This window comes from Python bivittatus, unplaced genomic scaffold (genome assembly GCF_059951505.1).
Source record: "Python bivittatus isolate LINGU-HERP-01145 unplaced genomic scaffold, Pbiv_v1 ctg000480_np1212, whole genome shotgun sequence".
Lineage (NCBI taxonomy): Eukaryota > Metazoa > Chordata > Lepidosauria > Squamata > Pythonidae > Python > Python bivittatus.
The window spans coordinates 86449027-86476660 of record NW_028277075.1 but is presented as its reverse complement, the minus strand read 5'-3'; the positions used below and the strand labels follow the sequence as shown (position 1 = coordinate 86476660).

General features: G+C 38.9%; 1 protein-coding gene across 2 annotated transcripts in view; it reads left to right on the top strand.

Annotated features, from left to right (window-relative positions):
• Window positions 1–26181, top strand: part of DDX18 (DEAD-box helicase 18) — a 52802-nt gene extending 26621 nt beyond the window's left edge. Inside the window, exons 2-15 of one of the 2 annotated variants that reach the window (XM_025170358.2) lie at window positions 5989–6313; window positions 7362–7547; window positions 8703–8849; window positions 10700–10835; window positions 11150–11250; window positions 13148–13347; window positions 13429–13543; window positions 14046–14185; window positions 16396–16557; window positions 19117–19269; window positions 20353–20466; window positions 21499–21555; window positions 22621–22798; window positions 23628–26181. In XM_025170358.2, coding sequence (XP_025026126.2) covers window positions 5989–6313; window positions 7362–7547; window positions 8703–8849; window positions 10700–10835; window positions 11150–11250; window positions 13148–13347; window positions 13429–13543; window positions 14046–14185; window positions 16396–16557; window positions 19117–19269; window positions 20353–20466; window positions 21499–21555; window positions 22621–22798; window positions 23628–23773 — 2160 coding nt within the window. In that variant the 3' untranslated portion in view covers window positions 23774–26181. The remainder of the gene's footprint in view (window positions 1–5988; window positions 6314–7361; window positions 7548–8702; window positions 8850–10699; window positions 10836–11149; window positions 11251–13147; window positions 13348–13428; window positions 13544–14045; window positions 14186–16395; window positions 16558–19116; window positions 19270–20352; window positions 20467–21498; window positions 21556–22620; window positions 22799–23627) is intronic. The other variant, XM_025170359.2, reaches the window with a different exon arrangement.
• The last annotated feature ends 1453 nt before the right edge of the window (window positions 26182–27634 follow it).

Genomic DNA, 27634 nt, shown 5'->3' with positions numbered 1-27634 from the left:
CTTTGTCCTGGCAAGAGCAGCTGCTGAGAAGTCTGCCTTATATATTCTTCCTACCCTCTTCTTCCAAACCAGGCCACTTCAGATATTAGAGCAGAGTTTAAAGGCTTAGCCTCATGTCCTGCTATTCTCAGCAGAAAGACACTGCGCCAATTGTTTTTAAATGCCATGTCTTCCTGATGTTGCCTTTGTCTTATACCCAGTCCTCTATGAGTGGAAAGACAGTACATCATGCTTTTTGCAATTCCTCCATCACTCCAGTAACCTGTTAAAGTCCTTCTTAACATGGATCAGATGTTTCTTTTTTGTGTATGCGTATGTGTCTTCGAGTCACTGTTGACTCTTGGTAACCGCCTGGACAAGTCCCTGAAGTTTTCTTGGCAAGAATTCAGAAATGTTTTGCCATTGCCTTCTTCCTAGGGCTGAGAGAGAGTGCAGTGGGGTAGAGGACAGGTCTAAGGGGAAGCAGGATGGAGCTCTCTCTGTGCCTTATGTAACCTCTGTCCCACTTTAGCCAGCACCCCGCCACCACTGACCTGTCAGCTGGGCTTTGTTTAACTTGGGTCTTTGGTCCTCCAAAAAAGGGATTGACCCATTTTTGGAAATAACCCAAGTGACAGGTTATAGGTGCAGAGCACCTCTGCAGCAGCAACTGTCACTCAGGCAAGCTGGACATCCAAGGTGCATAAAGTCTCCATTCCAGGTAACCACCTAGAATAGCTCAGCTATGCCCTACCACACACTTTCAGGAGCATGATTATGATTACTGTTAGTTCTTCCTGCTGGGTGGGAGAGGAAATGAAGCCAATTTCTTGCCCTTACATTCTCCCATAATAAAGCTGTAAAGACAGGACCACTTGCAAGCCCCATAACTAAGGCAGATAAAAGCTCTTCTGTAAGGGCAACAAAATTATGCCAGTGTGTTTTTTTGCCAGCTCAAGCACATAAGGAAGTACATTAATATGGCCATGAGGAAGAGGCCTAAGAGCGTCTGAAAAGGGCCCCAGGATAGGAGTACTGGAGAGCTCTGAAGGCTGCAAGGAATGTGATCTATTACTCTGCTGCCCATCCCTTTTCAGTTAAAAAGCAAGCCAACATATTCTTTTCTATATGTCTGAAGCATATATTTGAAATGCCCAGAACTGCTAAATTACTTCTAGACATGCTATTACTTTTAATCCCTCCTCTGGTAAAGGGATTAATCTCTCCTCATCAATTTACCAGGGTGAACTGTGGATTATACAGTCAGTGGGAAGTTAAAAACAGAAAATTATATCTGTGGGACGTAGAAAAGTATATACCAAACAAAAAGAGAAATACTAGAAACAGAATTAGGACAAGCAAAAAGTAGTCTAAAATGTTACAGGATGGTGATCTGATGAAACCCTTTGGTTTCACTTCAATTTTTTAAATATTTATTCTAGAAATTAAACAAGACAGAATATATATTCATCTTTGCTTACAAAATCCAAATGATTTATGGAATTTCACACGCGGTGGTCGCGTCCCATGATCCCTTTTCCTATTTGGGAAGAGCAATCCAGTAGTGATTTAATATTTCCCCTCATCTTCTATGTAGCAATTCAAAAAAGTTCAGAATACTGTATATCCTACACATTAAGTAATCTTTACAATACTCTGCAGCTCAGGCCATCCTTTTTATTATTTTCATAATACCAATAAAGCAGAGACAATGGCATAGAATTTCAAAATTTCATTTAACCTAGGAGAAGTTTTTCTGCCCAACCTCATTTGGGCTCCATGGGTATGTCTGGAAAACAAAAATAGGGAGTGGCTGCAGTCCAAGGTCTTTCTTTCAAAGTGTGCCATCTGAACTGGATATTTTCTGACTGGACGCTTGAATCTATAATGTGCTCTCAAAAATCCCAATGCAGCCACCAGTGCAAAAAGATGGTATATACCCCCAGTGTAGCCATGACTGTAAACAAAACAATCATGTTCTATATACCAGATTTCTCAACCAGGTGCCCTCTAAGTATATTATGCTACAATATCCATCACTTCCAACCACTGTCAATTCTTTTTTTATAGTAATTTTATTAAGAATTGTAATTACAACAGTAAAAACTAATGCAAACTGGAAAAAAAAATAAAAAGTATTAGGTGCAGGAAAAAAAGGAAAAAAGAGGAAGAGAAAAAAAAAATAAGAATATAGTAAAGAAAAAGAAAAGTAATATATAAAGAAGTGACTTTATATCACAGTAAGTACTAAACAATTTTAGTAACTTACTATCTTCTCTTAAAATATAACAAATGATCTCTTCTTCCCATATCCATCTCTTATCTATAAACAAATCCATAAAGCATTGTTATTTCAGTCCTGATGTCAGCAAATCCATTAAGGATTACCAGAGATAACATATCTATTTTAGCCTTGATCAAATAAACCAACTTTATATAACTTCCCTTTACTTCTAAAAATCTGGATCTTTAGACCCTTCAAATAATGTTATAGAACTTGATTTCATTTTTTCTTCGTCCCTTCTCACAAAATTCTTCAAAACTTTAACAAGCCTCTTTTGTAAATCCAATATAGGAAAATTATCCAGGTCACTCTCTTGGTCTGTTGTTTGTATATTCTTTTTAATTATTAAAAGATCAGCCAGTTTCTTTTGTATGTCCAAGTGTAACATCTTTTTCCATGTCATTCTTGTAGCCTGTCATTTTTAAATCACTTTCAACTCAGTCTTGATCTTGTCAGGTAGAATTTGTTCCTCTTCCATAACATATTTTAGACATAGTCAATCTATAGAGACAGACACTTTTAAAATTAACTTCTGAGTCCACTGTTCAAAAATATCCTTCAATATGTCCAATGTTAAAATATTTTGCCTCATTCTGTAGTTGTAAGTCAAGTTTGAGTGTTCTTCTCCTTTAATTGTAATCTTTAGTTCCTCCTAGTTCCCTCTAGTGTCCAATTTTTAAAGTCTTTTAAAGTCTTATCTTATTATGTTCTAAAAAAATTCAAAACAAAAGCATTTTCCCATAGGAAGGATACTTTATAATTAATTCCAAACTCTTATTTCAAATTTATCTGGCCCCTTAGTCCATTGTAGCTTTTTAAAATCAAAGTTTTAATCACCCTTTTGCTGTTTATTCAAAAAAAAAAATCTTTTTAAAGTTCTTAAACTTGTAGCTAAAACTTCTTTCACTAAGGATTGAAGGAAACTCACCTGGTGCTGTAAAACTTGTCAATCCAAAGGTTCCTAATAGCTGAAAAGCAGTTAACAAGCATTTTCCAAAAGTGATTAGAAAAGGAGGTATGCAAACCCAGTACCTTTTCAAAGACGCCAACCATGATTTGAGCAAGATGGCTATTCCCTCATCTCCCAGAGCTCTAAGCCCACTGGAGACTGCTGTCTTGCAGTCTTCTCACAAGAAGCAACTGTCTGGAGCACTTGTGGGTGATCTCAACTCCTCCCCTTGTCCGGAGAGTAATTATTGAAGAGCTGGTCTATTCACTGACTCTTCATTCCACCCGGGTTGTTGGCTCCACCCTGTTCGGTCCACCATTTCTTCCCTGGAAGTCCCACCAACCACTGCTCATTCTGTCTATGGCCCAATGGAAATTGTAGTCCATCATAATTGGAAGGTGCTAGGTTTGGGAAAGGTGCTGTACATACTTACTTGGGAATAAAATTTAATGAATGTAATGGTCTCATTACTGAGTTCAACATGCATGGATGTTGATTACAATGAATGTAATGGTCTCATTACTGAGTTCAACATGCATGGATGGACTCTATAAAACACACTGTAATTATATACATACATACACATACACATTGGAAAAGATTATTATTTGATATTTTGTATCTCATCTTCCCAGTTTTTTCAGAGCAGTTTACAATAATTTAATCTGCAAATACAATATACACATATCTAGGATATGTATCTCATAGAAGGAAATCCCATCACAAGCATGCATAGGATTGTACTGCTAGAATGGTATTAAAACAGAATGCAGCAAAAACATAAAAGCAAGAAGTTGAACAGGTTCTGTTCTCAAAACCACAACAATAAAAAATATAAAAGCATCTGACAATTACAAAACAAATACCATATATGTCATTCCATGATATCAGAAAGACGGGGATACTTTGTTTCAGAGTATATCTACACACACCCATGCAAATTTTCATGTACTGTTTAAGTTAAAATAAAGATTCAAAAGTGTGTTTACCTCATTGTGGAACAAACCACATCAAAGAATAAATCATATGAAATGGTCTTTGGAGAGTTTTAGCACCATAGTGATCGATATAGAGTATGTCACCCAATTCTAATATTGCATGCAAATGAGCCAACTCATGGAAATATAACAGGTCTTACCCAAGTATATTGGGCCTTACACCTGTTCTATACCACACAGTTAGTTTAAAGATCCCACTCTGACCATCACTAAGATTTTGTTCTGTCTCCAATTAATCTTTTTTAAATTAATTGCATTTTTTAAAACAATACCTGAATTTGTGTTTTCCATTATTTTAAACAATACAGGAAGCATTTCTTGGAATAATAGTAGCCCAGGTTCATTGTCCATTCTTTTTGGTGTGGCTCTCTGGACTCAAGGAGAGTCAATACCAAAGCAGAGATCACGTTTTTACAGATGTTTTACCTTGCATTCCTCGTACAGGTAGTCCCCAGTTTAAGAACGAGCTCTATTCCCAAGGTCTATCCTTAAGTCAAATTTGTATGTAAGCCAGAGCAGTATTACTGTATAATATTGTATAAGTAGTATTGTGTAATGAACTCGAACCATTGTATGTTAAACCTGAATCATTGTGTATTTAACTCAAATTTTGCTACAATAGGCTCTGTTCTTAACTATGGGTTGTCATAGTCCTTAAACCAGCCATTCTTAACCTGGGGACTGCCTGTATTGATCTCCCTAAGCCTAAGTAGTCCTTTAATAGTGACCCAAAACAGAAATACTGAAATTCCTTCTTTTGCCTGCTACTAATGAAATACAGTATACCTCCACCAGTGTCATGCGCTAGCTTTGCCCATATAGATCAAAACACTTCCTTGTACCAATAAGGCTGCAACTCTAAAATGGCTACCAAGGACTGCAATGATCTTAATGAGACTAATTTCTGAATTCTAGTTTCTAAGTTCTTCTATAGATGTTAGAGTGCAAGTCCATTTTAGATGCAGTCTTTATCTGCATCACATCTGGGGTAAGTAGGAGAGGATTTGGCACACTGATGCCATCTCATACATGAATTGTGAACATGCAAATGGCAGGAAGGAAACACTGGAATTCTGTAAAGTATTAGCTGGCGAATATATTTTGCCAATCCGAGCAGATTAGACTCTACCTACACTTGAGAGAAAAGTGTCAACTTGCTTGGTTGGTTCTGCAGAAATACGTATTTATTTAGAGAAAATTTAAGGAGGAAAATCCTCGAGTCTGGCAACAGAGCCCTCCAAATCAAGCTGGACTCTTGGTGAGTTTTTTACACATCCATGGGGTGGCTTTTGACAACAATACAGAAGTCTGCCACTACCTTCTTCCGTGGCTTTTTTTTTTCTTTTACTTCCTAATTTCATCCACGACTTTGAGATTTTATGGTGGTTTCCCGTCTGAATACTAACCAGAGATCTGGTATCTCAGTTAGAGTACAAAAATTGAGAGAGAGAAAGAGGCATCATGGATGGAGACATAACTTGTTTGCACAAACGCCCCTAAACAAGACCATTGTACTTTGCATCATACTGATATTTTCCACTTGATTTAACGATAGCCCGTTTCGAAATATTCTTTAGAAATACGTGTAGAATGCAAGACACGCATTTTCCTTTCCCTGAAAGTATTTAATCCGAGCAAGCTTGGGGGAATCAACCACAAGCATCCACCATCTCTTTTCCTTTGTAAAAGCCAAACGAAGGAAGAAGTCGATAAAACCAAATCCTCCCGGGGCGCCCGCCCTACCTGTCCTTATTAAGACTAACGTTACTTCCTCCCAGCCTCTAGAGGTCGCTGAAGGGCGCCGTTGGCCGCGGGGATCAACATCTGAGGCGGTGCTGGATCATCTCCTGCTGTCATTTCCGGTTACGTCCTCTCCTTCCTTCCTTCCTTCCTTTGGCGCACGTGTGGTGCGTCGCCGAACCCTCCGGTCATTGCCGTTGCGGAAGGTCTGGATGGCGGCGAATACCGGGAAGCTTCCGATGCGGCTTCTCCGCAAGAAGCTGGAGAAGCGCAACCGCAAGATCCGCCAGCGCAATTTGGCACGGCAAGGAGCCGCCGACCAAGGTCTGGCCGTGGGGGCATCGCTTGCGGGAGAAACGCTGGGTGAGGACATCATCTGTCTATCCGAGTGCCGATTCATCCCAGTGCCCCCAGGGTATGGGGGAGCCGGTGGCATGATTGAAGTGGAATGGTTGCAGGGCAAATTCGATGCCTCTTGCCCACAATGGGAGTCTCAGAATGCGGCTTCGTTATAATGCCAGGATAGCTAGCCTGGGTGCAGTGTGCTTGTGAACGATGTCTGACACAAAACCATATTGGTGTATATGCACCATCCTATCAATCATTTGCAAAGCAGGTGTCGATATAGGGTGAAGGGTAGTAAGTTGCATGAGATAAAGAATCCTCCTGGATAATTTTACTTCAGAGAGGAAGGCCAGCTCATGGATGATGGGGTTTTGAGTTGCATTGAGCCTATCAAGGGGCTGGAGCAGCTCCCCTGTGAGGAGAGGTTGCAACATTTGGGACTTTTTAGTCTACAAAGGAGGCGAATGAGAGGGGACAAAATTATGCATGGTGTGGATAAAGTGGACAAGGAGAAGTTATTTTCTTCTTCCCAAAATGCTAAAACCAGAGGTCACCCAATGAAATGGGAATCCTGGAAGAATCAGGACAGACAAAATGTGTTTTTTTGTTGTTGTTGTTTTTTGCACACAAGTAATTCAAGTTAAGAATTCGCTACCACAAGATGTGGTGCTGACTAGTCAGAGTAGTCATGGAATCAATGGTTATTAGCCTTGATGGCAGTGTGACTGCCTCAGAAGGCCATCTACTGGGAGACTAGTAGGCTTCCTTGAGCAGTTGGTTGGCCACTGTGAGAACAGCCTGCTGGACTAGATGAGCCTGGGGTGTGATCCAACAAGGCACTGGTTATGTTCTTATCTAGTGGCTCAAACAGTTGGTTAAAATAGTAATATTTAGATCCAATAAATGCTTTAGCAAGTATAGTAGAATACAGGGGCTTAATTGATATTCTTACATAAACTGTGTGGTATACTCATTGATGATCCTTGTTGCCTGAATGAGATTTCCAGATAAGCCTTTGGCACTTAACACTGCTTGTAGTAGCAATTGACCTTTTTGTTTGTGTCAGTAGAAAATGCAGCTGAGAATGTCACAGAAGAAGTTTCCAATATTTCAGCAGCAGCAATGAAAGACCACAAAATGACAGATGGGGAACTGCCTAATGTAACAAAAGCTGAGGAATCTGAGTGTGAACAACCTGGGATGAAGAAGAAGAAAAAGAAGAAAAGGAAAATTGGAAATTGTCCAGAAAATGGTATGATAGCTCTTATTTTTACTTGGTTTTAAATTAGTGTTATTATTACTTTATTTCTTTGGTTCTTTTTCTCCCCATGATAGCATTGTAGTATTCTTTTTTATTTATGTATTTTATTTTAAAGTTATACTACATGCACACATGCATACCATACACAAAAGCTACAGTGATTGAGGCACTTTAGCTTAGAAGATAAGGGAAGACATAATAGAAGTATGTACAATCATTCATCATATAAGTAACTTGAAGAGAGAAAAGTTTTTCTTCCTTTTTGACAATATTAGAATGGTGTCCAATGTCATCCACAGGAACTAAATGCAGGGAAATGTAAAGCCATTAGAAGGAAAGACTCTGCTTAGATAATGCAGAGTTAAACTGGAATTTGCAGCCAGAAGTTGTGGCTGGTTTTAAAAGGCAAATAGGTAGATTCATGGAGGATCATACTATTAATGGATCCTAATACTGATGCCTGCTGAATCATGAACAGCATCCCTTAAATATTGGTTACTAGGACGTGACAGTGGAAGGGGACTATTCCTTTCATTCCAGGTTTATCAGCATCCAGTTGCCGCTGTAGGTCACAGAATGCTGGACTAGATGGGCATATCTAGCAAAGCTCTTTTCCTATTATAGACAATGCATGCTGAGATGCTTCAGTAATAATGAAACAAGTGCTGTGTTGAGTATATACTCTTAATTGTCAGTTCTACAATAAAGGAAGTGGCTAATTCATGGAGAAAAGCTATATTAGCTGTCCTAATTAAAATTGAATCTCTGAACTAAGTGGAAGTATCTCTTTCATCTTCTTTCTTTTCCGTGCATTTTTAGCTGGCAAAGTGTTACATAAAATGGACATTTGATCTGATCAGATTCATCAACACACAACGTAGGTCCATTTGAAACTGCTATCACAATTTCCCCAGTTTTCAACTCCATTCTGTTCTGCTTTACGTTGTGCAGTATTTATCTGTTTATTTCATGGCCACTTAGATGGATATATGGCAATGGTGTAAGGAAACAAAAATTTATTTTTATTTATATCGTTAAGTTAAAAGTTTAAAGATCAGCATTTTGAGGGTGTTTAACTTTCAGTGGAGAGATTATTGCTTCATACCGAAATGATTATCGTTGATGGAAATTGGTTTCCTGGACTAGGTGGTAAAAAAGCAAAAATTGAGGAAGAAGATGCTGAAACAGAAGAGGCTTTACCTGAGAATCCCAAAGAAGAAAATTCTGATGGTTTGGCTGAAGAAGAAGAGGCCGATGATGCTGATGGGCCTGTCTTGCCTCTAGGTTTAACAGGTAAGTTTTCTCAATTCTGTTTCTCACATAGTGAGATTTTGTATATTGATGTATCCTCATTCAAATCATAAATGCATGGAATAAGTCTTATCAAACTCAGTGGAATTTATTTCCAAATAGAAATGCATAGAAATTGGTTGCAGGATTCTGAACTTGGACTCTTTATTTTTATTGATCTTGGAGATCAAGCCATCCTTCTTTGGTCTCAGTTAAAGATTTATTTGTTTTAATTATTTCGCTGGCTTGTGGGCAACATAAGACCTGCTGTCAATGTCTGCATTTAAAAAAATCCATTCCTAGTGATTAGAATGTTAAGTGATAGAAAAAAAATGTTAACAGCCTTGAGTACTTCCTTGAGATGGATGATGGGCTGTAAACCAAATGAATAAATATAAATAAAGTTAATGGATTTTAAGGGTGATTTATATCCTTTAGATATAGCTGCATGAGTATCTGTTGAAAAACTGGGATGGTTTTATTGAGGAATGTGATATATGTGGAAATGCATTAGTAAAGAGTCTAAGCATTGCAAATTATTCAAAACAGAGTGGCTAAATTTGGCTCAGCCTTAAATGGCTTGATCACCTAGCATTTCCTTCCATGTTTACTTTCCTGACCTTCCACTCAGTGCTCTTCTGATAAAATGCTTTCTTTGAACAGACTTGCTTGACATTAACATTGTCTTGTACATGCTGGGAGAACGAATACACACGCACACATGCACACACACACATACACAAACACATATTCCCCAGGTATTTTAGAAACGGTATTAATGCTTTGAGATCTTTGTAGTGTTTTTTTTTTCTTTTGCTGCTGTTTTGCTCTAGACTCATTTTTGTTTTTCCTGCATCTCATGGTTTGGATTGTTATGTAACCTCCAAGTTTAAAAATATAAAATTTACTAAATTATATCTTATGCATGTCTATACAAAAGTAAATCTTAGTGGGATTTGCTTTTAGTGAGCATATAGTTTTCAGCCTCATTAAACTAACCATCTGAGTCTTTCCCATTGAATTAGCACACTCAGTCTCATAAAACGTGGGTCCCAATGCTGCATAAATAAACGTTCTTAAAAACTGGCAACAGCCATGTTAGTTTCTCAGATATATGGCTGGCATAGCTGAACATATTAAACAAGCAGCGACTGCTGTTTTTTAGAAAAAAGTCTGTGAGGATATAATGCACAGAATAAAGTATCTGGCTGTTCCAGACTGTAACCTTTAAACAAAAAAAGCATCACATATGTAAAAAATATTTTTATTTTCTGTAGAAATTAAGTTTGATAGATTTGTATGTGTGCATGTGCCTTCAAATCAGTCTTGACTCCTGGTGACAGCTTGGACATGTCCCTGCAATTTTCTTAGTAAGGTTTTTTGGAAGTGGTTTGCCCTTGTCTCTTTTTTCCTAGGGTTGAGAGAGAGTGACCGGCCCAGGGTCACCCAGCTGCCTTTGTGCCTGCGGTGGGACTAGAACTTACCACCTCCCAGTTTCTAGCCTGATGCCTTAACTATTACACCAAACTGCCTCCCTTGATAGTTTTAGACTAGGCATAACTCTATCCAATTTTAATATAATTAAGTGCCTTTTGATATAGAGGTAGTCCCCAGTTTAAGAATGAGCTCTGTTTCCAAGGTCTGTCCTGAAGTCAAATTTGTATGTAAGCTGGAACAATGTTATTGTATAATACTGTGTAAGTAGTATTGTGTATTTAACTCAAATTTTGCTACAATAGGCTCTGTTCTTAACTATAGGTCGTCCTTAAACTGGGCATTCTTAACCTAGGGACTACCTATATAGCAATAGATTTGAAGCTATTAAACAAGACTGACATTCTTTGTCTCTTCAGGTGCTTTTGAGGATACTTCCTTTGTGTCTCTTAATGGCCTTGTCAGTGAGAACACATTGAAAGGGGTAGCTGACATGGGATTTACACACATGACAGAAATTCAGCATAAAAGTATTAAACCACTTTTGGAAGGCAGGTAAGAAATGACATTTTAAAAGAGAAGGGCAAAAGAAATGTGAATTTCTGTCAGAGATGACTGACAGGCAAGAGATAGTGATGACTGATGTTTAAAATGGTTGGCTTGGAGTTAGACTATTCAGTTAATTAGCCTTATCTTAATCATTATTTATTAAATTTATCAATAATAAATTAATTATTGATTTATAAGTAACATGATTTATATTGATGATGCTACTATTATTTTTTTATTAAAATGTTAGCTGTCCTAACTTGCAATATCACTCATAAATTCCTATTTTTTTTTTCTTTTTGTAATTATTCTACCTGCAGAGATATTTTAGCAGCTGCAAAAACTGGCAGTGGCAAAACTCTTGCATTTCTTATTCCAGCAATAGAACTTATCTACAAGTTAAAATTTATGCCTAGAAATGGTAAGATTTTCTTTCCTGAATTATCATTTGAAAGCTTGAAAATAAATTTGATGCGGAAGGGCCAGATAGGCATTTCCAGGGGAAGAGAGGCCTCCAATTTGGTGGCAATCACCTCTTCTAATTTGGCTATCCCATCCTGGGGATGTGGTGGTTAGATTGTCAGGGCACCTGGCCTCAAGTGTTGCTGGTTAGTGTCAGGTCTGTCTGGAATGAGAGCACATCCATCCAAAATGAGCAGGCAGATCTGATGTGTATTACTTTAGCTGAGTGAGGGCAGGGGTGTTGCCCACTTAGAAACCTGCCAAGGGCTGAGAGAGGGGAGATGGTGTTGATCTATTGTCACTGTCCCTGAGGTGGCATGAGTACTTATGTGTTAGGTTGAGCCATGGTTACAAGTTAGGGGTCCCTTTAGTGTATCAGCCCCCTTTGCTGATTGGGACTCATCCCTGGGCTCTCTAGTCACCAGCTTGATGGTGGAGACCCCTTGCCTATTGGTTTTGGGAGGGACCAGATCAAGAGTTTACAGCCTCCATGGCAGCCATAGGCTTGTCCCAGAAAATCTGAGCTCGAGACATGTAAGCAGTCCATGTTAGACCTTGTCTTTACCTCTGGGCAGTTAGCAATCAGGATGTTGAGAATACAGTATTACCATCTTTTCTGTGCATGGTCAGATCACTTCCTGATCCAAATGCAGTTGATTGCCACCTCTTCCCTCTGCAGGACTGGACCCATTCAGTTGGTCCACCTCAGGCACTTTATCGATCCAAATGCTTGGTGATTTCCTGACATGGGGAAGGGGTTAGTTGATTGAGGATCTGATCCATCACTGGCAAGAGCCAGTGTCTCAGGTCCCTGACAAAATTGCCTCTGAGCAGCTTCTCTCTATTGGCCAATCTGGGCGGCTCCTTGGTTTTCAGAGGACCTCCAGGAGATGAAATGGCAGAAGCAATGCCTGGAACACAGGTGGAGGACAGTGAAGACTGAATAGGAGAAAGTAGGCTTTAATTAAACCGTAGCAAGTCAGAGTTACTGTTTGTACATCAGGGCTCCTCTGCAGTCCCAGTGGTAGATTCTGGGTCAGTTGCACTATCCCTAAAGGAGCAGGTCCACAACTGGGTCCCCTGAACTCATGGCTTTTGCTGGATCAGTAGTTGGGAGCTGTGGCCAAGAGGGCCTTTACCCAGTTTTGGCTGGTATACATGTTGTAGCCTTATTGAGACATGAGGACCTTGCCACAATGGTCCAAGCCCTCATTACTACCTACTTAGACTATTGCAACACACACTACATTGTGCTGCTTTTAAAGTCTGCCCAAAAACTTCAATACGTGCCCAGGTGCTGACTGCCAGTTGTCATAGGATTATATTATATCTGTATTATGGGCCCTGCATTGGCTCCCTTTTAGCTTCCCAGTGCAATTCAGACTCCTGGTTTTAATTTGTAAAGCCCTTTATGGCTTGGTTCCAAGTTGCAGGACCACATCTTCCCAGTGGGGTCAGCCCAGCCAATTTGTGCCAGGAGAGGCAGCTGTTTGCTCCCCATTTTCAGGAGGTCAAACAGGCTGAATCCCAGAAGAGCTGTTTTTCTGTAGCAGGTCTAGAGCTCTGGAGTGGCCTCCCATTGGAGGTTCAGTTAGCTCTGACACTGTCCACTTTCCAGGAGAAGTGGACAACAGAACTCTTCTGAAGGACATTTGAAGTATGATGTCACCTATTGTCAGCAGGTTTTTAAAATATTTTGGTTTTATATTTTTCTTTGTGTTTTATTTTTTTGCTGCTGTTGTAAGCTGCCAAGAGTGAGTTTAGATTGCAGTGGGACGATAAGCAGGCAGGCAGATACGTTTGCTGTTATCAGTTAGAAACTCTCTAGACCTCTCACGTTCCCTTCTCCTTTTCAGGAACGGGTGTCCTCATACTTTCACCAACTCGAGAACTTGCCATGCAGACTTATGGTGTTCTCAAAGAACTGATGACTCATCATGTCCACACCTATGGCTTGATAATGGGGGGCAGTAATAGATCAGTTGAGGCACAAAAACTTGGAAATGGCATAAACATCATTGTCGCAACTCCAGGCAGGCTTCTGGACCATTTGCAGGTAAGACGGATAGTATTATATAGTACATGTCCTCTGTTTTGTCCACGTGTGTGGTTGATGACATTGTTGGATGTCTTTTAGAATACTCCAGGATTTATGTATAAGAACCTGCAGTGTCTGGTAATTGATGAAGCTGATAGAATTTTAGAAGTTGGGTTTGAAGAAGAAATGAAACAAATCATAAAGCTGCTACCAAGTAAGTCAGATATTCATACTATCTTTATTTTGTGATATTTAAAAATTAATGTGGTGGTCCTGAGTTTTCTCAGTAAATCCTATTCTTTTGTCCACTGTACTAATGCCTATAATTCACTTTAAGCACTCTACAAGCTACATAGATCTTGAATGTTTGGTTGATTAGTACTTTTACAGTGCTGTACTATGCATATTTACTGAAGGAAATCCTTCTCTGTTCAATGGACATTATTCCCAAGTACAGTTATTTAGGTTGGTTCTCTTGAAAAAACACATGTATAGTGATTTGGAGGAGTATATATGTATGTATAACACTACCACTGTGTTTCTGTTCTAAATCTGATTAGGATTAGTTTGATTTTTTTCTTATTGTAAAAGCTTGTGAGACACTAATTTCAGAAATGTATTCTAAATGGCTTGTATCAGCTGGATATTACTAGTTTGTTACTTTGTCAAAGTTGGAAAAAAACATGTATGCTTAATTTCATCCCTTTCCCTCCCAGGGCGTAGGCAAACCATGCTGTTCTCTGCTACACAAACCCGTAAAGTTGAAGATCTGGCAAAGATTTCTCTAAAAAAGGAGCCATTATATATTGGGGTTGATGACAATAAAGAGACAGCAACTGTAGAAGGACTTGAACAGGTAATTTAAGCACAAATATCTTGGCAAACAATCTATTTTATTTGTCTACCCTTGACACTAATTCTCTTCTTTCTTTGGGATTCTCTTTCTTGGCCATTCCTTTCCCATGTTGAGATTTGTATCCAAGTACAAGGATACTTCTTCCCTGTGTTTCTAATTCTAGCTCTTCACATTCTATTAATTTCTCTTTTAAAATGTTCATGAATTCTCTATCAGGCTTGATTGATAGCTGCTGACTACATAGGCATTTCTGGATTTTCACATTCCTTTGTCAATAAATTGTCTGTTTTACAGGTAGTCCTCAACCTATGACCATTCAGTCAGCAACCATTCCGAGTTACAATGGCCTTGAATGAATGATGGTTACAACTGGTTCTTAGAGTTCTGGCCATCCCAGCACCCCTGCGGTCATGTGATCACAATCTGGATGCTTAGCAACCCATTCGTACCGGTTGCCAAGTACCCAGTGATCACATGATCGCCATTTGCAACCTTCCTTGCTGGCTTCCCCAGACAGTCAGTGGGGAAGCCGGCAGAAGGTCACAAGTTGCTGGGGTAAGTATCCCCACTCACACTCCCTCCCCCAACCCCTCTGCACTTGCACCACACTGGCCACTCGCACACCTTCCCCAACCCATGCAGTGCCTCTCACGGCACAACCTGCATGGTGCCTCTCACATACCCTCCCCAATCCACGTGGCACCTCCCACATACCTTCCCCGACCTGCGCAGCACCTCTTGTGCATCCCCGCACACTCTCCCCAACCCACACAGTGCCTCTCATGCACCCTCACACACTCTCCCTGAGCCTCTCATGCACTCCCTCATTCCCTTCCCACCCAACAACAGCCACTTACCTGTCTGCGGAGCTGGGACTTGCAACCTCCGGGCAGCTTCCCACTGACTTTGGTTGTGGGAAGCCAGCAGGAAACTGCCCCTCCTAATGACCATGGGATTCCGTTAACGACAGCAAGCGGAACTGCAGGGATTGCCATCACTAAGCAATGCAGTTGCACTTTATGACTGCATCTCTTAGCAACGGAAATTCTCGTCCCAGTTGCCATTGTAATTTGAGGACTACCTGTACTAGCTTTATCCAGACTGTTTTCATGAAGAGCTCAAAAATTATGTCTACTAAAATTATATTAATTGGTTTCAACTTTATTTACAGCCCAGTGTGTTTTTTTTATAATTTAGCTTGTAATGCTCCCTGAAATTTTATTCAGAGAAATTAATTTTAATTTAGGGTCTTGCTGACTAGTACATACTATTGAGTCTAATTTTTCAAGAAATATAAGTAGGAAATGTAATGTTTTAGATAGAAATATTTGTGTCTTTCTTTTAGGTGGTCTTTAATTGACAAGATTAATCCATATCCCTTAAGGTCTAGTGGAAATTCTTTTGCCCAATTAAAATGATTACAAAAGGGATTGATTGATTGATTGATTGATTGATTATGTGCCATCAAGTCTGTATTGACTCTTAGTGAACAGATACAGTGGTGCTTAAAAGTTTGTGAAGTCTTTTGAATTTTCAGTATTTTTGCATAATGAATAAGTATAATTTTTTTACTGATTTGTTTCATTGGGTTCTCTTTATCTAGTTTTAGGACTTGTGTGGAGGACAGATCTTTTATGCAGAAATATGGAGAACATATTTTTATGCAGAAATATTGAAAATTCAAAAGGCTTCACAAACTTTTAAGCACCACTGTAGATAGTTTTTCTCCATGACAATCTGACCCTAACCTGATTTTTCAGGTCTTCCAGCAGTGCACCCATTGCCACTGTAACTGAATCCATCCACCTTACTGCTGATCATCCTCTTCTCTTTTCTTCCACCTTTCCCAGCGTTAAAGCCTTCTCTAGATAGCTAGATCTTTGCATAATGTGTCTGAGGTAGGATAATTTGAGCCTGATCATTTCTCAATCCCAATTTTATTTATGGCCAAAAGGTCTAGTTTGTATGTCAAGTGAAAACTCTGGTCAATGCTCTTCCTACCCTACTTCTTCAAAGTCCAGCTTCACTTCCATAGACTGCCACAGGGAATACCATGGTTTGCACTATTCTGATCTTTAGGAAAGGGTTTACAAAAGTCTATACTTTTGGTATATGGAATTAAAATGTAGATTTGCATCCTTCATTTTGAAGTTATTAGAAATAACAGTTGAGGAACTCATGTAAAAAAACTGTTTTTCAAATGATTACAGGGATATGTAATATGCCCTTCAGAAAAGAGGTTCCTCCTGCTGTTCACTTTCCTCAAGAAGAATCGGAAGAAGAAGTTAATGGTGTTTTTCTCTTCATGTATGTCTGTGAAATACCACTATGAACTTCTTAACTACATTGATCTTCCAGTTTTGGCCATTCATGTAAGTATTCATGATTTGGATGAATTGATGTATGTACACCTATATTACAGTAATCCAGCATCTCAGTTGTAATCTATAGTTTCTTAGTTCTAAGTTGCTGCCTTACATCGGGATGGATCCAGAGTTTTTAACACCACCAGAATACCTTTCGTTTGCTAATTTCCTATATGATACTTGGTGCTACTTTACCCCATCCTCCAGAGCAGATTTTCAGGCTGTTACATGGCTGAGGAGGATTACCAAAATAAGTCTCCTCCATTGAATCAAAAGCCCCATCTTCTGATGGAAGGGACCACTTCCTCTCCGGGAAGTCTTTCTGAACTCCAGCCCTCTGCATTGTAGTAACTGTTATAAGCACTTTAACCCTCTTTGGTCAGTTAATCTACCAATTATATTTTTGACCAGCTAAGTGCCAGTTTTAACTGATTTCTGTCCTTAGATTTATGAGAATTCTAGAGCATTATAAATCCAGACGCTTTTCTTCTGCTCTGTGTTGCAGTGAGAGCCACTTTTGTGCCTTAGTTGGGTGTCTCAAACTGTCTTTCAAGCCTGAATAATGCAGGCTGCTTTGAGGTTATTGCAAATAGCAAGTGGCCTTTATGAAGGCTGGGGTGCATAACAACAGTGTCAGAATCTCAGCAAGATTTCAGCAGCGGAGTCATAAATTAACCTTTAAATGCCATCCGGAGCATCTTTCTCTTAAAGCTGTCTTTAAAATGCTTATCTGAAAAACAGGGTTCTGTCAGCAAGGTTGAAGTTGTTTGTTAGAACAGTGTTTGCTGTCAGCAAACTATTTTAAGTAGCTCCAGTTGGTATACTGACATTTGTTTCTACTGTATAGTGTGTAGAAGAACTGAAACATCCGTTGATTCTATAGGTATTAACATGAAAACAAAAATTAGATTTTTGTTTGCACATTGTTAGTTCCGTAAATGGATTATATTCCAAGCCATTTTTATGGAAATCTGAGTATTGCTTCTGTGCAGAGGCTTACAAATACGATGAAAGAGATTCTGCCAATATACATTAGAGGTATGCAAAATGTGGTTTTCTCAGACAAGAACTTAGACTTTGGGCCGACTGCTGCTTTATGACTGGGTTACCTTTTTCATGATTTTTTTTCCCAGCTTTAAAAGAAACTAAAGCACAAAACTACTACAACAGAATGACAGTAAATGGGATATTGTCTTAGGCAACCAGTAAATCTCAAGTAGCAATCTATTCCTATTGCGATTGGTTGGTCATGGCAATCCTAGTCCTTTTTCTCCAGGAGCTGACCAGGGTCCAGAATGGCCTTCAGACCCAGAACCATGTCCTGATTCCTCTTCTACCCTTGTCCCCATAAATCTGTAGCATCCTTGAAAACCCATGCTACACCACCTGCACCATAAGCATGGGTCAGTAATCATAAGGACACTAAGCTTTTGTTATCAGGAATTCTTTTTTGGCACCTGCTTATGTATCATCCAGTGATCTTCACCATTGCAGTGAGCGTAGTAGCAATTGGTGAGCAAATGGTAGGGTGTTCTGTGCATCACATAGGATATTAGGTATCAGCAGATTATGCCTTTAGATAACCAGCCCTTCAGCATGATGGAAGATACAGACTTTGAACACCACTTCCAGTTGCTTTTATTTCCCAAAAATAGATTACTCTCAGGCACCAACAAATAGGTAAAACCTTCCAGGAAGGAAGTGTTAGGTTTGCTACAAGTTAACAGTTCCTCCCACAAGAGTACATTACCTTGGGCAATTTCCTGAGTTGCAATGGAGTCCAAATATCTTCCTCACTGTGCATTGAAGCAGCTATTACATCCAATCCTTTAAGCTTACATAATCATAACACAACATGGTAGATACCTGATTAAGCAGCCAACTCAAGTGCAGCTTTGTGGTCATGAAGAGTTGGGCCAGCATGGGGGGAAAAAAAACCTGTTAGGCACTCTTTGTAGGAATTTGCTTGTTTCCCCTGAACTGCACTTGGCTTGCAGGGCATAGACGAGCACAAAGGTTGCCGTCACTGCTATTATAGATAGTTGGTGATTACTTCTACTGAAATTTAGAGGGGAGGTAGATGACTGTCAAGCATCAAGTTAAATTCATTCATCCACCATAATATTTCGGGATATCCTGATTTGGTGGATGTCTACCTGCTGTTTCAGTGGCTACTTGAGCTTCAGGTAGCTGTCCGTTACATGGCAAAGAAATCAGAAGCTATTCTTCTTTATGACGAACAACGAACAAAGTTTTGTTCTTGAAGGACATTTCAAATTTTGTCCCTTCAGAACAGCCAACAACATTTTGAGGGGCTGTTTTGTTGTGAGCTCGAAACACATTTTCTGTTTCATGTAAGCCCAGACTTGTCATTCTTAGAGCTTTACAGCAGAAGTACATAATACTTTAGAAGTGCATTATGGTTTGCGATGGAGTCAATATCAGCTTATTAGCTTTGCTGACTGATTTAGTAATTTACTGCTAGGCTGCTTTACATTCAAACCACTCTTCACAGAATGCAGTAGTTGTTAATTCTCTTTATCTTGCATGTCTTTTTTTTCCTAGGGCAAGCAGAAACAAACTAAACGCACAACCACATTTTTCCAGTTCTGCAATGCTGATTCTGGAATACTGTTATGCACAGATGTAGCTGCTCGAGGGTTGGACATTCCAGAGGTTGATTGGATAGTTCAGTATGACCCACCCGATGATCCAAAGGTATAACATATTTTTGAAAATTATGTAGTTTAAATATGTGTTAATGTGAAGCTCTGTGAAAATCTGAAATTAGACTAGTCTGGGATAGTTTACTTTTAATTAACTCCAGCAAAGCTGAATTTCACAGTTTTCTATTTACATTTTATTTTTTACTTTTGTATCCCACTTTTCCTCTATGGAACTCAAGGTGTGTACATTTGCAGTGACCATATCCATAGTCTTCTAGTGTCAGCAGGTTTGCTGCATCACTGAGACTGGGCCACTTCAGAACTTATTCTCTAACAAGAGGTCCAAATATTAAGAAGAGATTCGTAATTCTACGCTAGAGAATTAAGAATTGATGACTTAATAATAATAGTTGATGCTGCAGTCTGAAGACTTAGGAGAATTTAATCATGTAGTTGCACACATTTTTAGAAAACAAAATAACACTTCTGTGTAGTTCGTACTGATTCTTATTTGCTTTGCAGAGTTCCTTTTTTCTCAACATCCATTACTCGATTTCTCCTCCTTTCCTCCACTGCCCACAAATTCCCATGCAGTGGCATAATGATGTAACAATTAGTGCCTTAATCATGCAGCATTCTATTTGCCTTGCAAGTTGAAACTCCATAATGTGTAGTTGCTGTTGTATCTTGGACACACTGTTTTAGCATTGTAAGTGGCTTCAGTGTTGGCCCAAAGGTTGAGCCATTGCAGTTGGGTGCCCGGATAGAGAAGACAGGTCTTATGCTCTGCCGATGTGGGCAAGTAGCACTGGCTTTGAGGAAAACCAAGAAAACGAATTCATGTTAGCGGTAGGTTCTCCTGAGATGCTAGAGTGCCTTAGTAACTGACTCCTGAATTTAGCTATTGTTGAATCAGATGCTGCCATTCAAAAATTAATATATTCAAAAAGAGTCTACTATCTTAAAACCTCCATGCTGTTTGCCTTATTAGTGTGCAATTTGTAAAGTAATTCAAGTAAGAATAGGGACTGTGGATATATTTGCATGACCTTCCATGCTATGATTTCATGTTTATCAGTTTCCAAACTTCCATCAGTGTGTTAATTTATCTTTTATTACTTCCCATTAATGAAAGGAATATATTCATCGTGTTGGGAGAACGGCCCGTGGAATAAATGGGAGGGGACATGCTCTGCTCATTTTACGGCCAGAAGAACTGGGATTCCTGCGTTACCTCAAGCAAGCCAGGGTAAGTTAGTATGGAGTGCCATAGCAGTGTAACACCATTGCTGGTGGCAGTAGTGATTAATCAATTTTTTTTCAGTACTATGGCTGTCCTAATGTTTAATATTTAATGGAATAAATTTACTAGAAATGCAGGGCAGCTGTCATAACAAAACTGTAATTAGAATATATTTTCAGTCCCTCAAATGTGAAGTTTAAAGGAATGGAGCAGTTTTAATCCAAATTACCTTAGAAGCAGTAGTTGTACTAATTGGATGCTGTGGTTAGGAATTCAGGTTTCATATGGTTGCTAGTACTCAGAACGAAGAGGATTAATTATCCATAATGCCAGGAATGCCCATCTGCTGGGATTTTTTTTTTTTTTTTTTTATAAATAAAACCTTCTCCCTGTGTTTTCAGTACCGTAAATGGGACAACAGTACCAGGGAGAGGAATTACACTAATGCTTCATGTGTTGAGAATGACCTGTAGACATTCATATATATCCCATTCTAAGGCAGTTTACAGGGTTATTAAAATATGGAAATGACACATTGGTACAGGAAGAAATCATTATTTGTTATATAACTTCTTTATATACCCTAAATTGGCTAGAACGGGAGAGCAAAGCTCAAGGTTGCAGGGAAACTGATCTGGTTCATACCAACACAATATTGATCCAATTTGGGTTCACACATGGCACTAAAGCATGATTTTTTGCAAACATTATAGTATAGTTCATATACGAACCTATAGATCACACTGATTTGGTTCACACATATAATAGCACAGACAACAGATCATATTGTGGCTAAGTGCACTATGTAATTCCAAACATTGTGTAATTTATTTTTAAATTACCTGTTATTATTCAGTATCCTGTCTGAAGCAAGGCTTTAGCTTTTCAGCAGACTAGGAATTAAAAAATTCTAGCTTAGCAAGATGTGTAAACATGACCTAGGCTTAGGTGTGGTGAGATTTATTATATTCTTAATATCTTCTCTCTGTTTCCATTATGTAGAATTTTCTGTTAAGAACTTATCTTTATTATTTTTAGGTGCCATTAAATGAATTTGAATTTTCTTGGTCTAAAATTTCTGACATCCAATCTCAGGTAAAAACAGACTATACTATGAACATTTTAAAAGCTTGCTTAATTTTTTATTTTGCATTTTTAGTACTGCTAATAAAATGATCAAAAATAGCTTTTAATGATGCAAAGAACAGCAAATATAGCGGTCTTATTTTGATATTTATTTATTTACTTATTTGTTTGTTTGTTTGTTATTTATTTATTTATTTAACAAATTTATGCAGCCACCCAACTCACACACAGTGATTCCAGGCAGCTTATATTCTTGTGAGATGTATTAGTACAGATCCAGACAACTGATTAAATCTGATGCAGGACAAAATTTCTTACTGACTGCTCTTCTAATATAGTGTCACCTGTGCAGCTTCTGCACAAGGTACCCAGGTTATGTACTCTGGTGTTATAGAAACTTAGCCTTAGTCTGAACATGTATGGATGAATGTGTGTGTGACCATTTGGATTTGTGATTTTTAGAAAGTTCTTTGGAGCAGATTTCTGGGATGCAGATGGGGTGGGAGAGGTAGACGACAAAGCAAATGAGAGCAAGGTCAAACTGCAATTATATAAAAGGAAGCCCACTTCTAGGATGTTGCATGTAGCCATGGAGAAGAATCAAGTTGTGGCAATAACTATGTTTTAGTAAGTGGGGAAGATTGAGATGATGTTGTTTTAATGCAAGCAACATCTATAGTAGTTGCTTTATACAAAGAACATTGTTTAGAATTTTCTGTAGTGACTTAGAATGGTTCTCCAGAATTTTGGGCAGGAGTTTCTCCAGCCTTACCTGTCTGAAAGTTGCTCACATGCAAGTCAAGTACTTTACTGCTAGCAATGGTCCTTTCCTAACTATGATCTTAGTACAGCAGCTAATCTAATATTTGAACTAATAATAAAAAGCAAATACTTAATACTAATGTTCTATATCCATAAAGCCACAAGATACGTTTTAGTACTGTGAATTTTAGGATGGAGTGCAATACAAACAAATACATATTTCTCTGTTTGGGTAAATGTCAGCTAACTGTAAAATGTTCATGTTTATGAAGTAAAAAAGTAATTTATGCCTCTTTATTTTTAAATTTTCAGCTGGAAAAATTGATTGAGAAGAACTACTTCCTTCACAAGTCAGCCCAAGAAGCATACAAAGCCTATATAAGAGCTTATGATTCCCACTCTTTGAAGCAGATCTACAATGTCAATAACTTGGATTTGCTCAAGGTCGCTTTGTCCTTTGGCTTCAAGGTCCCACCTTTTGTAGATCTCAGTATCCTTTCACTGCAAGTTTATTTATTTTTATTTATTATTAAATTTATATGCCACCCATCTCCCCCAGACGAGTTATTCACTTCTCTTCCCTCTGTGCCTCCCAGCCTTTCTCCTCCTGCAATAATGAGCTTGCTTGAGCAGATTGGTGGCAATTGCTGATGTTAATAAACCATTCTGAAAGTTAGTGAGATACTAGTAAGCTATAAGATTTCTTCCTTCATGGTCAAATGTGAGGAAAAACCAGCTTTAGATGCACACTTGCTCATTCGTGTTGCAACATAATATCATTTGTTGTGATGTTTGTATGCCACCATTATGGTGACCTTACAGCTACTACATTTTAACAATAATTTGTGTACCTATTGTGGGGAAGGAGCTGCTTAGACTTATAACAACTTTTGATTATGCTGGCAGTGAGTGATGGGAACAGAAATCCAGTGCATCTGGAGAGTACTGTAGTTGAGGAAAGCTGGTTTAGGATCAGCTGTGCTTTCTTTGTTCTCTCTTGAGCTAGAAATGTATTGCCAGCAAACTGATTATGTGCTTAAGTGAAATACTTGTGTCAGCCTCTAGAAGTATAAGAACTCATTTCCACATTTAATTATGGTACCAAAAAAGAGGATTAATTGAACTAGCTGTCTGTAGGAAAACCAGTGGAAAAACTAAGACCAATAATAAATAGGCAAGTTTATCTATAGTTAGGAATAAATTGCAAGTTCATTGTGGAAATTAGGGCACATGCCACTTTTGGTGCCATGCTTTTTGAACTCTTAGCTATTATCCGATGCACTTTTTTTTGAGCCTACATTCCTTAACATAATTTTCAGATGTAAATAGCAGCCATGGAAAGAGACTACAAAAAAGAGGTGGTGGAGGTGGCTTTGGCTATCAGAAGTCAAAGAATGTTCAGAAATCCAAAATCTTCAAGCACATTAACAAGAAAAAATCTGACAGTAGACAGTTTTCCCGCTGAATTGCTTATTCTGTGTTGACTGAAATGACTGTATTACTTCCAACCAATGTACAATCAGGTTCATGTAGGGATAGAATTATATGTACAGATTTCAAATGAAAGCTCAATCCAGTCCATTCTGATCATTACCTTATTATGGAAGAATCCTGTATGTTGTCTCCCCAACTGTTCAATGAATAGATGTAGACAATGGGATCTGATCCTGTACTCCAGAAGGTATAAGTTAATTCATAGTTCCTTTGCAGTGCAGGTAACAGCGCAATCAGGGCTTGCTGACTGCCTAGAAATCTTCCAAGAACAGGTACCATGATCACAGTGTACAATATATTATGTAGTGTTGTTTGCTTTTCTTCCACAAACTGTTTGAAATGATTAGGCATATTCTGGAATTTGACCACAAGCTATGTATTGATTTTTTAAAAAGATAATTAACATGTTTTTTCTATTGTAAAAATTTTTATTGAGATGATCTTGTTGTAACACAAAGTTTGACTGGCTATTAGGATTATACTTACATTTGAATCTGTTTTGTCTTCTCAGATATTATAGTGGTGCCTTCAAAATGACTTTTTTTAACTAGCAAAGGTTGTTTGAAGAATAGAGGACCATTATTTTGTGATTATATAAAATGATACTTTGAAAGCTATAAAGAAATTGGGAAAGCTTGTACTTCATATGAGTTAAATGGTTAAACTCAGAAAGATAGGTAAATGCTGAATTAGTATGTTGGGCATGCATTCAGAGCTAATAATGTGCTAGCATTCATTTTGGGTGATTGGTTCTTTTTTTTTTTTTTTAAGAACTTCATTAAATTACAGCAAAAAGTAAAATATAGAAAAATCATGAAAAATCAAGAAAAGAAAAAAAAATCGAAAGAGAGAAAGTCAGAAAAGAAATACAAAAGAAAGAAGTAACTTCCAACTTTTTTTGGTACAGGTACAGTGGTACCTCTACTTACGAACTTAATCCGTTCCGTGACTCTGATCGCAAGTCGAGTTGGTCGCAAGTCGAGGTAAATTTTCCCATAAGGTTCAATGTAAATACGGTTAATCCGTTCCGCCCTCCGAATTTGGTCGCACCCCGAAGCAAATTTTCCCATAAGGTTCAGTGTAATTACCGTTAATCCGTTCTGGGGTCCGCGGACCACGTGGTGGGGCGGCAAAGTGCCCGCGTGCAGTGCGGCAGGGTGGCAAAGCGCCCGCGCGGCGGGGTGGCAAAACACCCGCGTGCCGCGCATCAGGGATGAAAAAGCGCCCACGCACCATGCGGCGGGGCGGCAAAACACCTGCGCGCCGCACATCAGGGACGGAAAAGTGCCCGTGCGCCGCACGTCAGGGGTGGAAAAGCGCCTGTGCGGTGGGGCGGAAAAGCGCCCAGGCACCACGCGGCAGGGCGGCAAAGCACCAGCGCGCCGCACGGCGGGATGGAAAAGCGCCCACGTGCTGCGCGTCAGGGGTGGAAAAGCGCCTGTGCGCCGCGCGGCGGGGCAGAAAAATGCCCACGGACCACGTGTCGGGCGGAAAAATGGCCACAGACCACGTGTCAGGACGGAAAAATGGCTGCAGACCATGTATAAGGGTGGAAAAATGGCTGTACCTCGAGGCGGAGTTCACACATCGAGGTAAATTTTTGGGGCCGGAGCTGGTCGTATCTCGAAAATTTTGTAAGTAGGGGCATTCGTAAGTAAAGGTACCACTGTATAGCTATAAAATACATTCACCTCCTACTCTAATATTTTAAAAACTGCAAAATAAATCTATATTAACAGAAAACATTTAAAAAGTTAATACAAAGTATTTCAGTAGTTATAAAATATATCAGTTATCAAACCCCAAAATTAAAGTTTCATTTTTTTGAGTCTCAAGTAAAAAGTCCAAGAGTGGTTTCCAAGTAGAAACAAAGCCAGACAATGTCTATTCTTTAATCAAAGTAGTCGGTTTTGCCATCTCTACCAATTCCATTAATTTCATTATCCTTTCTTCAGCTGTAGGTATTTGTAAATCTTTCCATTTTTGCACATATAAAAGTCTCTGAGGGATTGGTTCTGGCCAGCAGATGCTTTCTTATATCTTTTTTTTGTTTAGTATAAGCTTCCATCTCTGTTGCAAATGCAAATTATATTTGGTTTACATAGCTTATTTGGAAGAATTTCCCTTTTGACATTGCAGTAATAGCATAACACTGGAAAGCCAATTACAAGAATTGCTGCTTGCATGCCAATATGAGTTGCTGGGAGTTGGACATCAAAACAATTTAATACATTTTTGTTGATCGCACAGTCAGCCAGTTGTTTAGACTGGATCTGACAGTCTTCCTGGGACCTGGGATAGGCCAATACTGCTGTTGGTGTTAAAGGTATCGTCGCAGGATGTAAGCTGTTCCAAGTAAAGCTGCCTTTTCCAATTGTCTGATGGTGATTTTGTCAGTGCTGATGGTCTTCAAATGGTTCTCCAGATGTTTTGGGATCCCACCCAAAGTGCCTATAACTATTGGTACTATCTTTGCTTTCTTTTGCCACAGTCCTCCTTCTGTTTGCAGGTCTTTGTATTATTACTATTATTATTATTTAAGAACTGCATGTAAAACCTTCAGTGTTTTCCATTTTAATAAGGTAAGTTCCCCTAGATGCACTGATCCATGGATTTTTTTCCCCCGCATCTGATTACGTAGATGCAGTATGTATGGGTGGGTGAATATGGATTTGTCTTGTACTTATTGAACATCATTTTTCCCCTTGATGATAATGAGCTGTCTTTAAAATGGAGAGCTGATTTTCTACTATTGCACAAGGCATGGGCATGTGGTAAAATGTTTTCTTTGTTCCAAGAAAAGAAAAAGATCTACTGGATTAACGTGAACCTATGCAGGTCTCCGCATTCTATCTAATGTATACAGTAGTGTACAAATATGAGACTTGCTTGTCTTTTGTGCATTACTTTTAGCTTTATAGGAACCTGTAAACAACGATAAACTTTAACTGGAAATCTAAAGTTTCCTGTGCACTTTTCCTGTTATCAATCTTAGGGTTACTTAATAGACCTTACTATCACACACTCAAGGCTTGTCTCATAAAGATGAAAGATGCTTTGAACACTAACACTGTTTCTTGAGGAATTATCTCCCATTCAGAGAACCTTGACAAGGAAATTGGACTTTGTAAGCCAGTTAAAAACAGGTGATCAAAATATGATCACGTGGAAACTTTTAAAATGAGAACATAGTTGCCTTGCTGTGGCTCCTAATAGTGATAAATAATCTGGTACAGTCCAAGCCCATTCACCAGAAAAGTTACATGCAGGCATTAAAAAGCAATTGCAATCAAGATGGAATGATACAGATGGACCATATACTGACTACACAGTAATGGTTTCATAAATTAGGTACACTAGTTTCAAAATAGCAACTGGATAAAACATAACACCCAGTTAGAGTTGTTCTGATATATAAGCTGCCCTCACTTCCAGATGAGTAAATTGCACAACGAGAGACTTAATTAGGAAGATAATTTGCAATATCTTTTTTTTCACACACACACATATATGGGGACAATTTTGGCACTCTAATTAGTGAGTGAGTCTCGGAAATACATTTCTCTATAGTGTATGTGAGTAAATCAGCCATACGAGTAGTTACTTATAATGTGAAAGGGTGCTGGCTTAAGTGTTTCGTTTTTCAGCTTGTAGATGGAATTAGCCCTCCTCAGTAGGACATCCACTGTACCACATAGATCAGTGTTTCTCAACCGTGGCTGCTTTAAGCTGTGTGAACTTCAGTTCCCAGAATTCCACACAACTTAAAGCAGCCAAGGTTGAGAAACACTGATGTAGATGATCTGAATGTTTTCTTCAGGTGCTGTAAGAA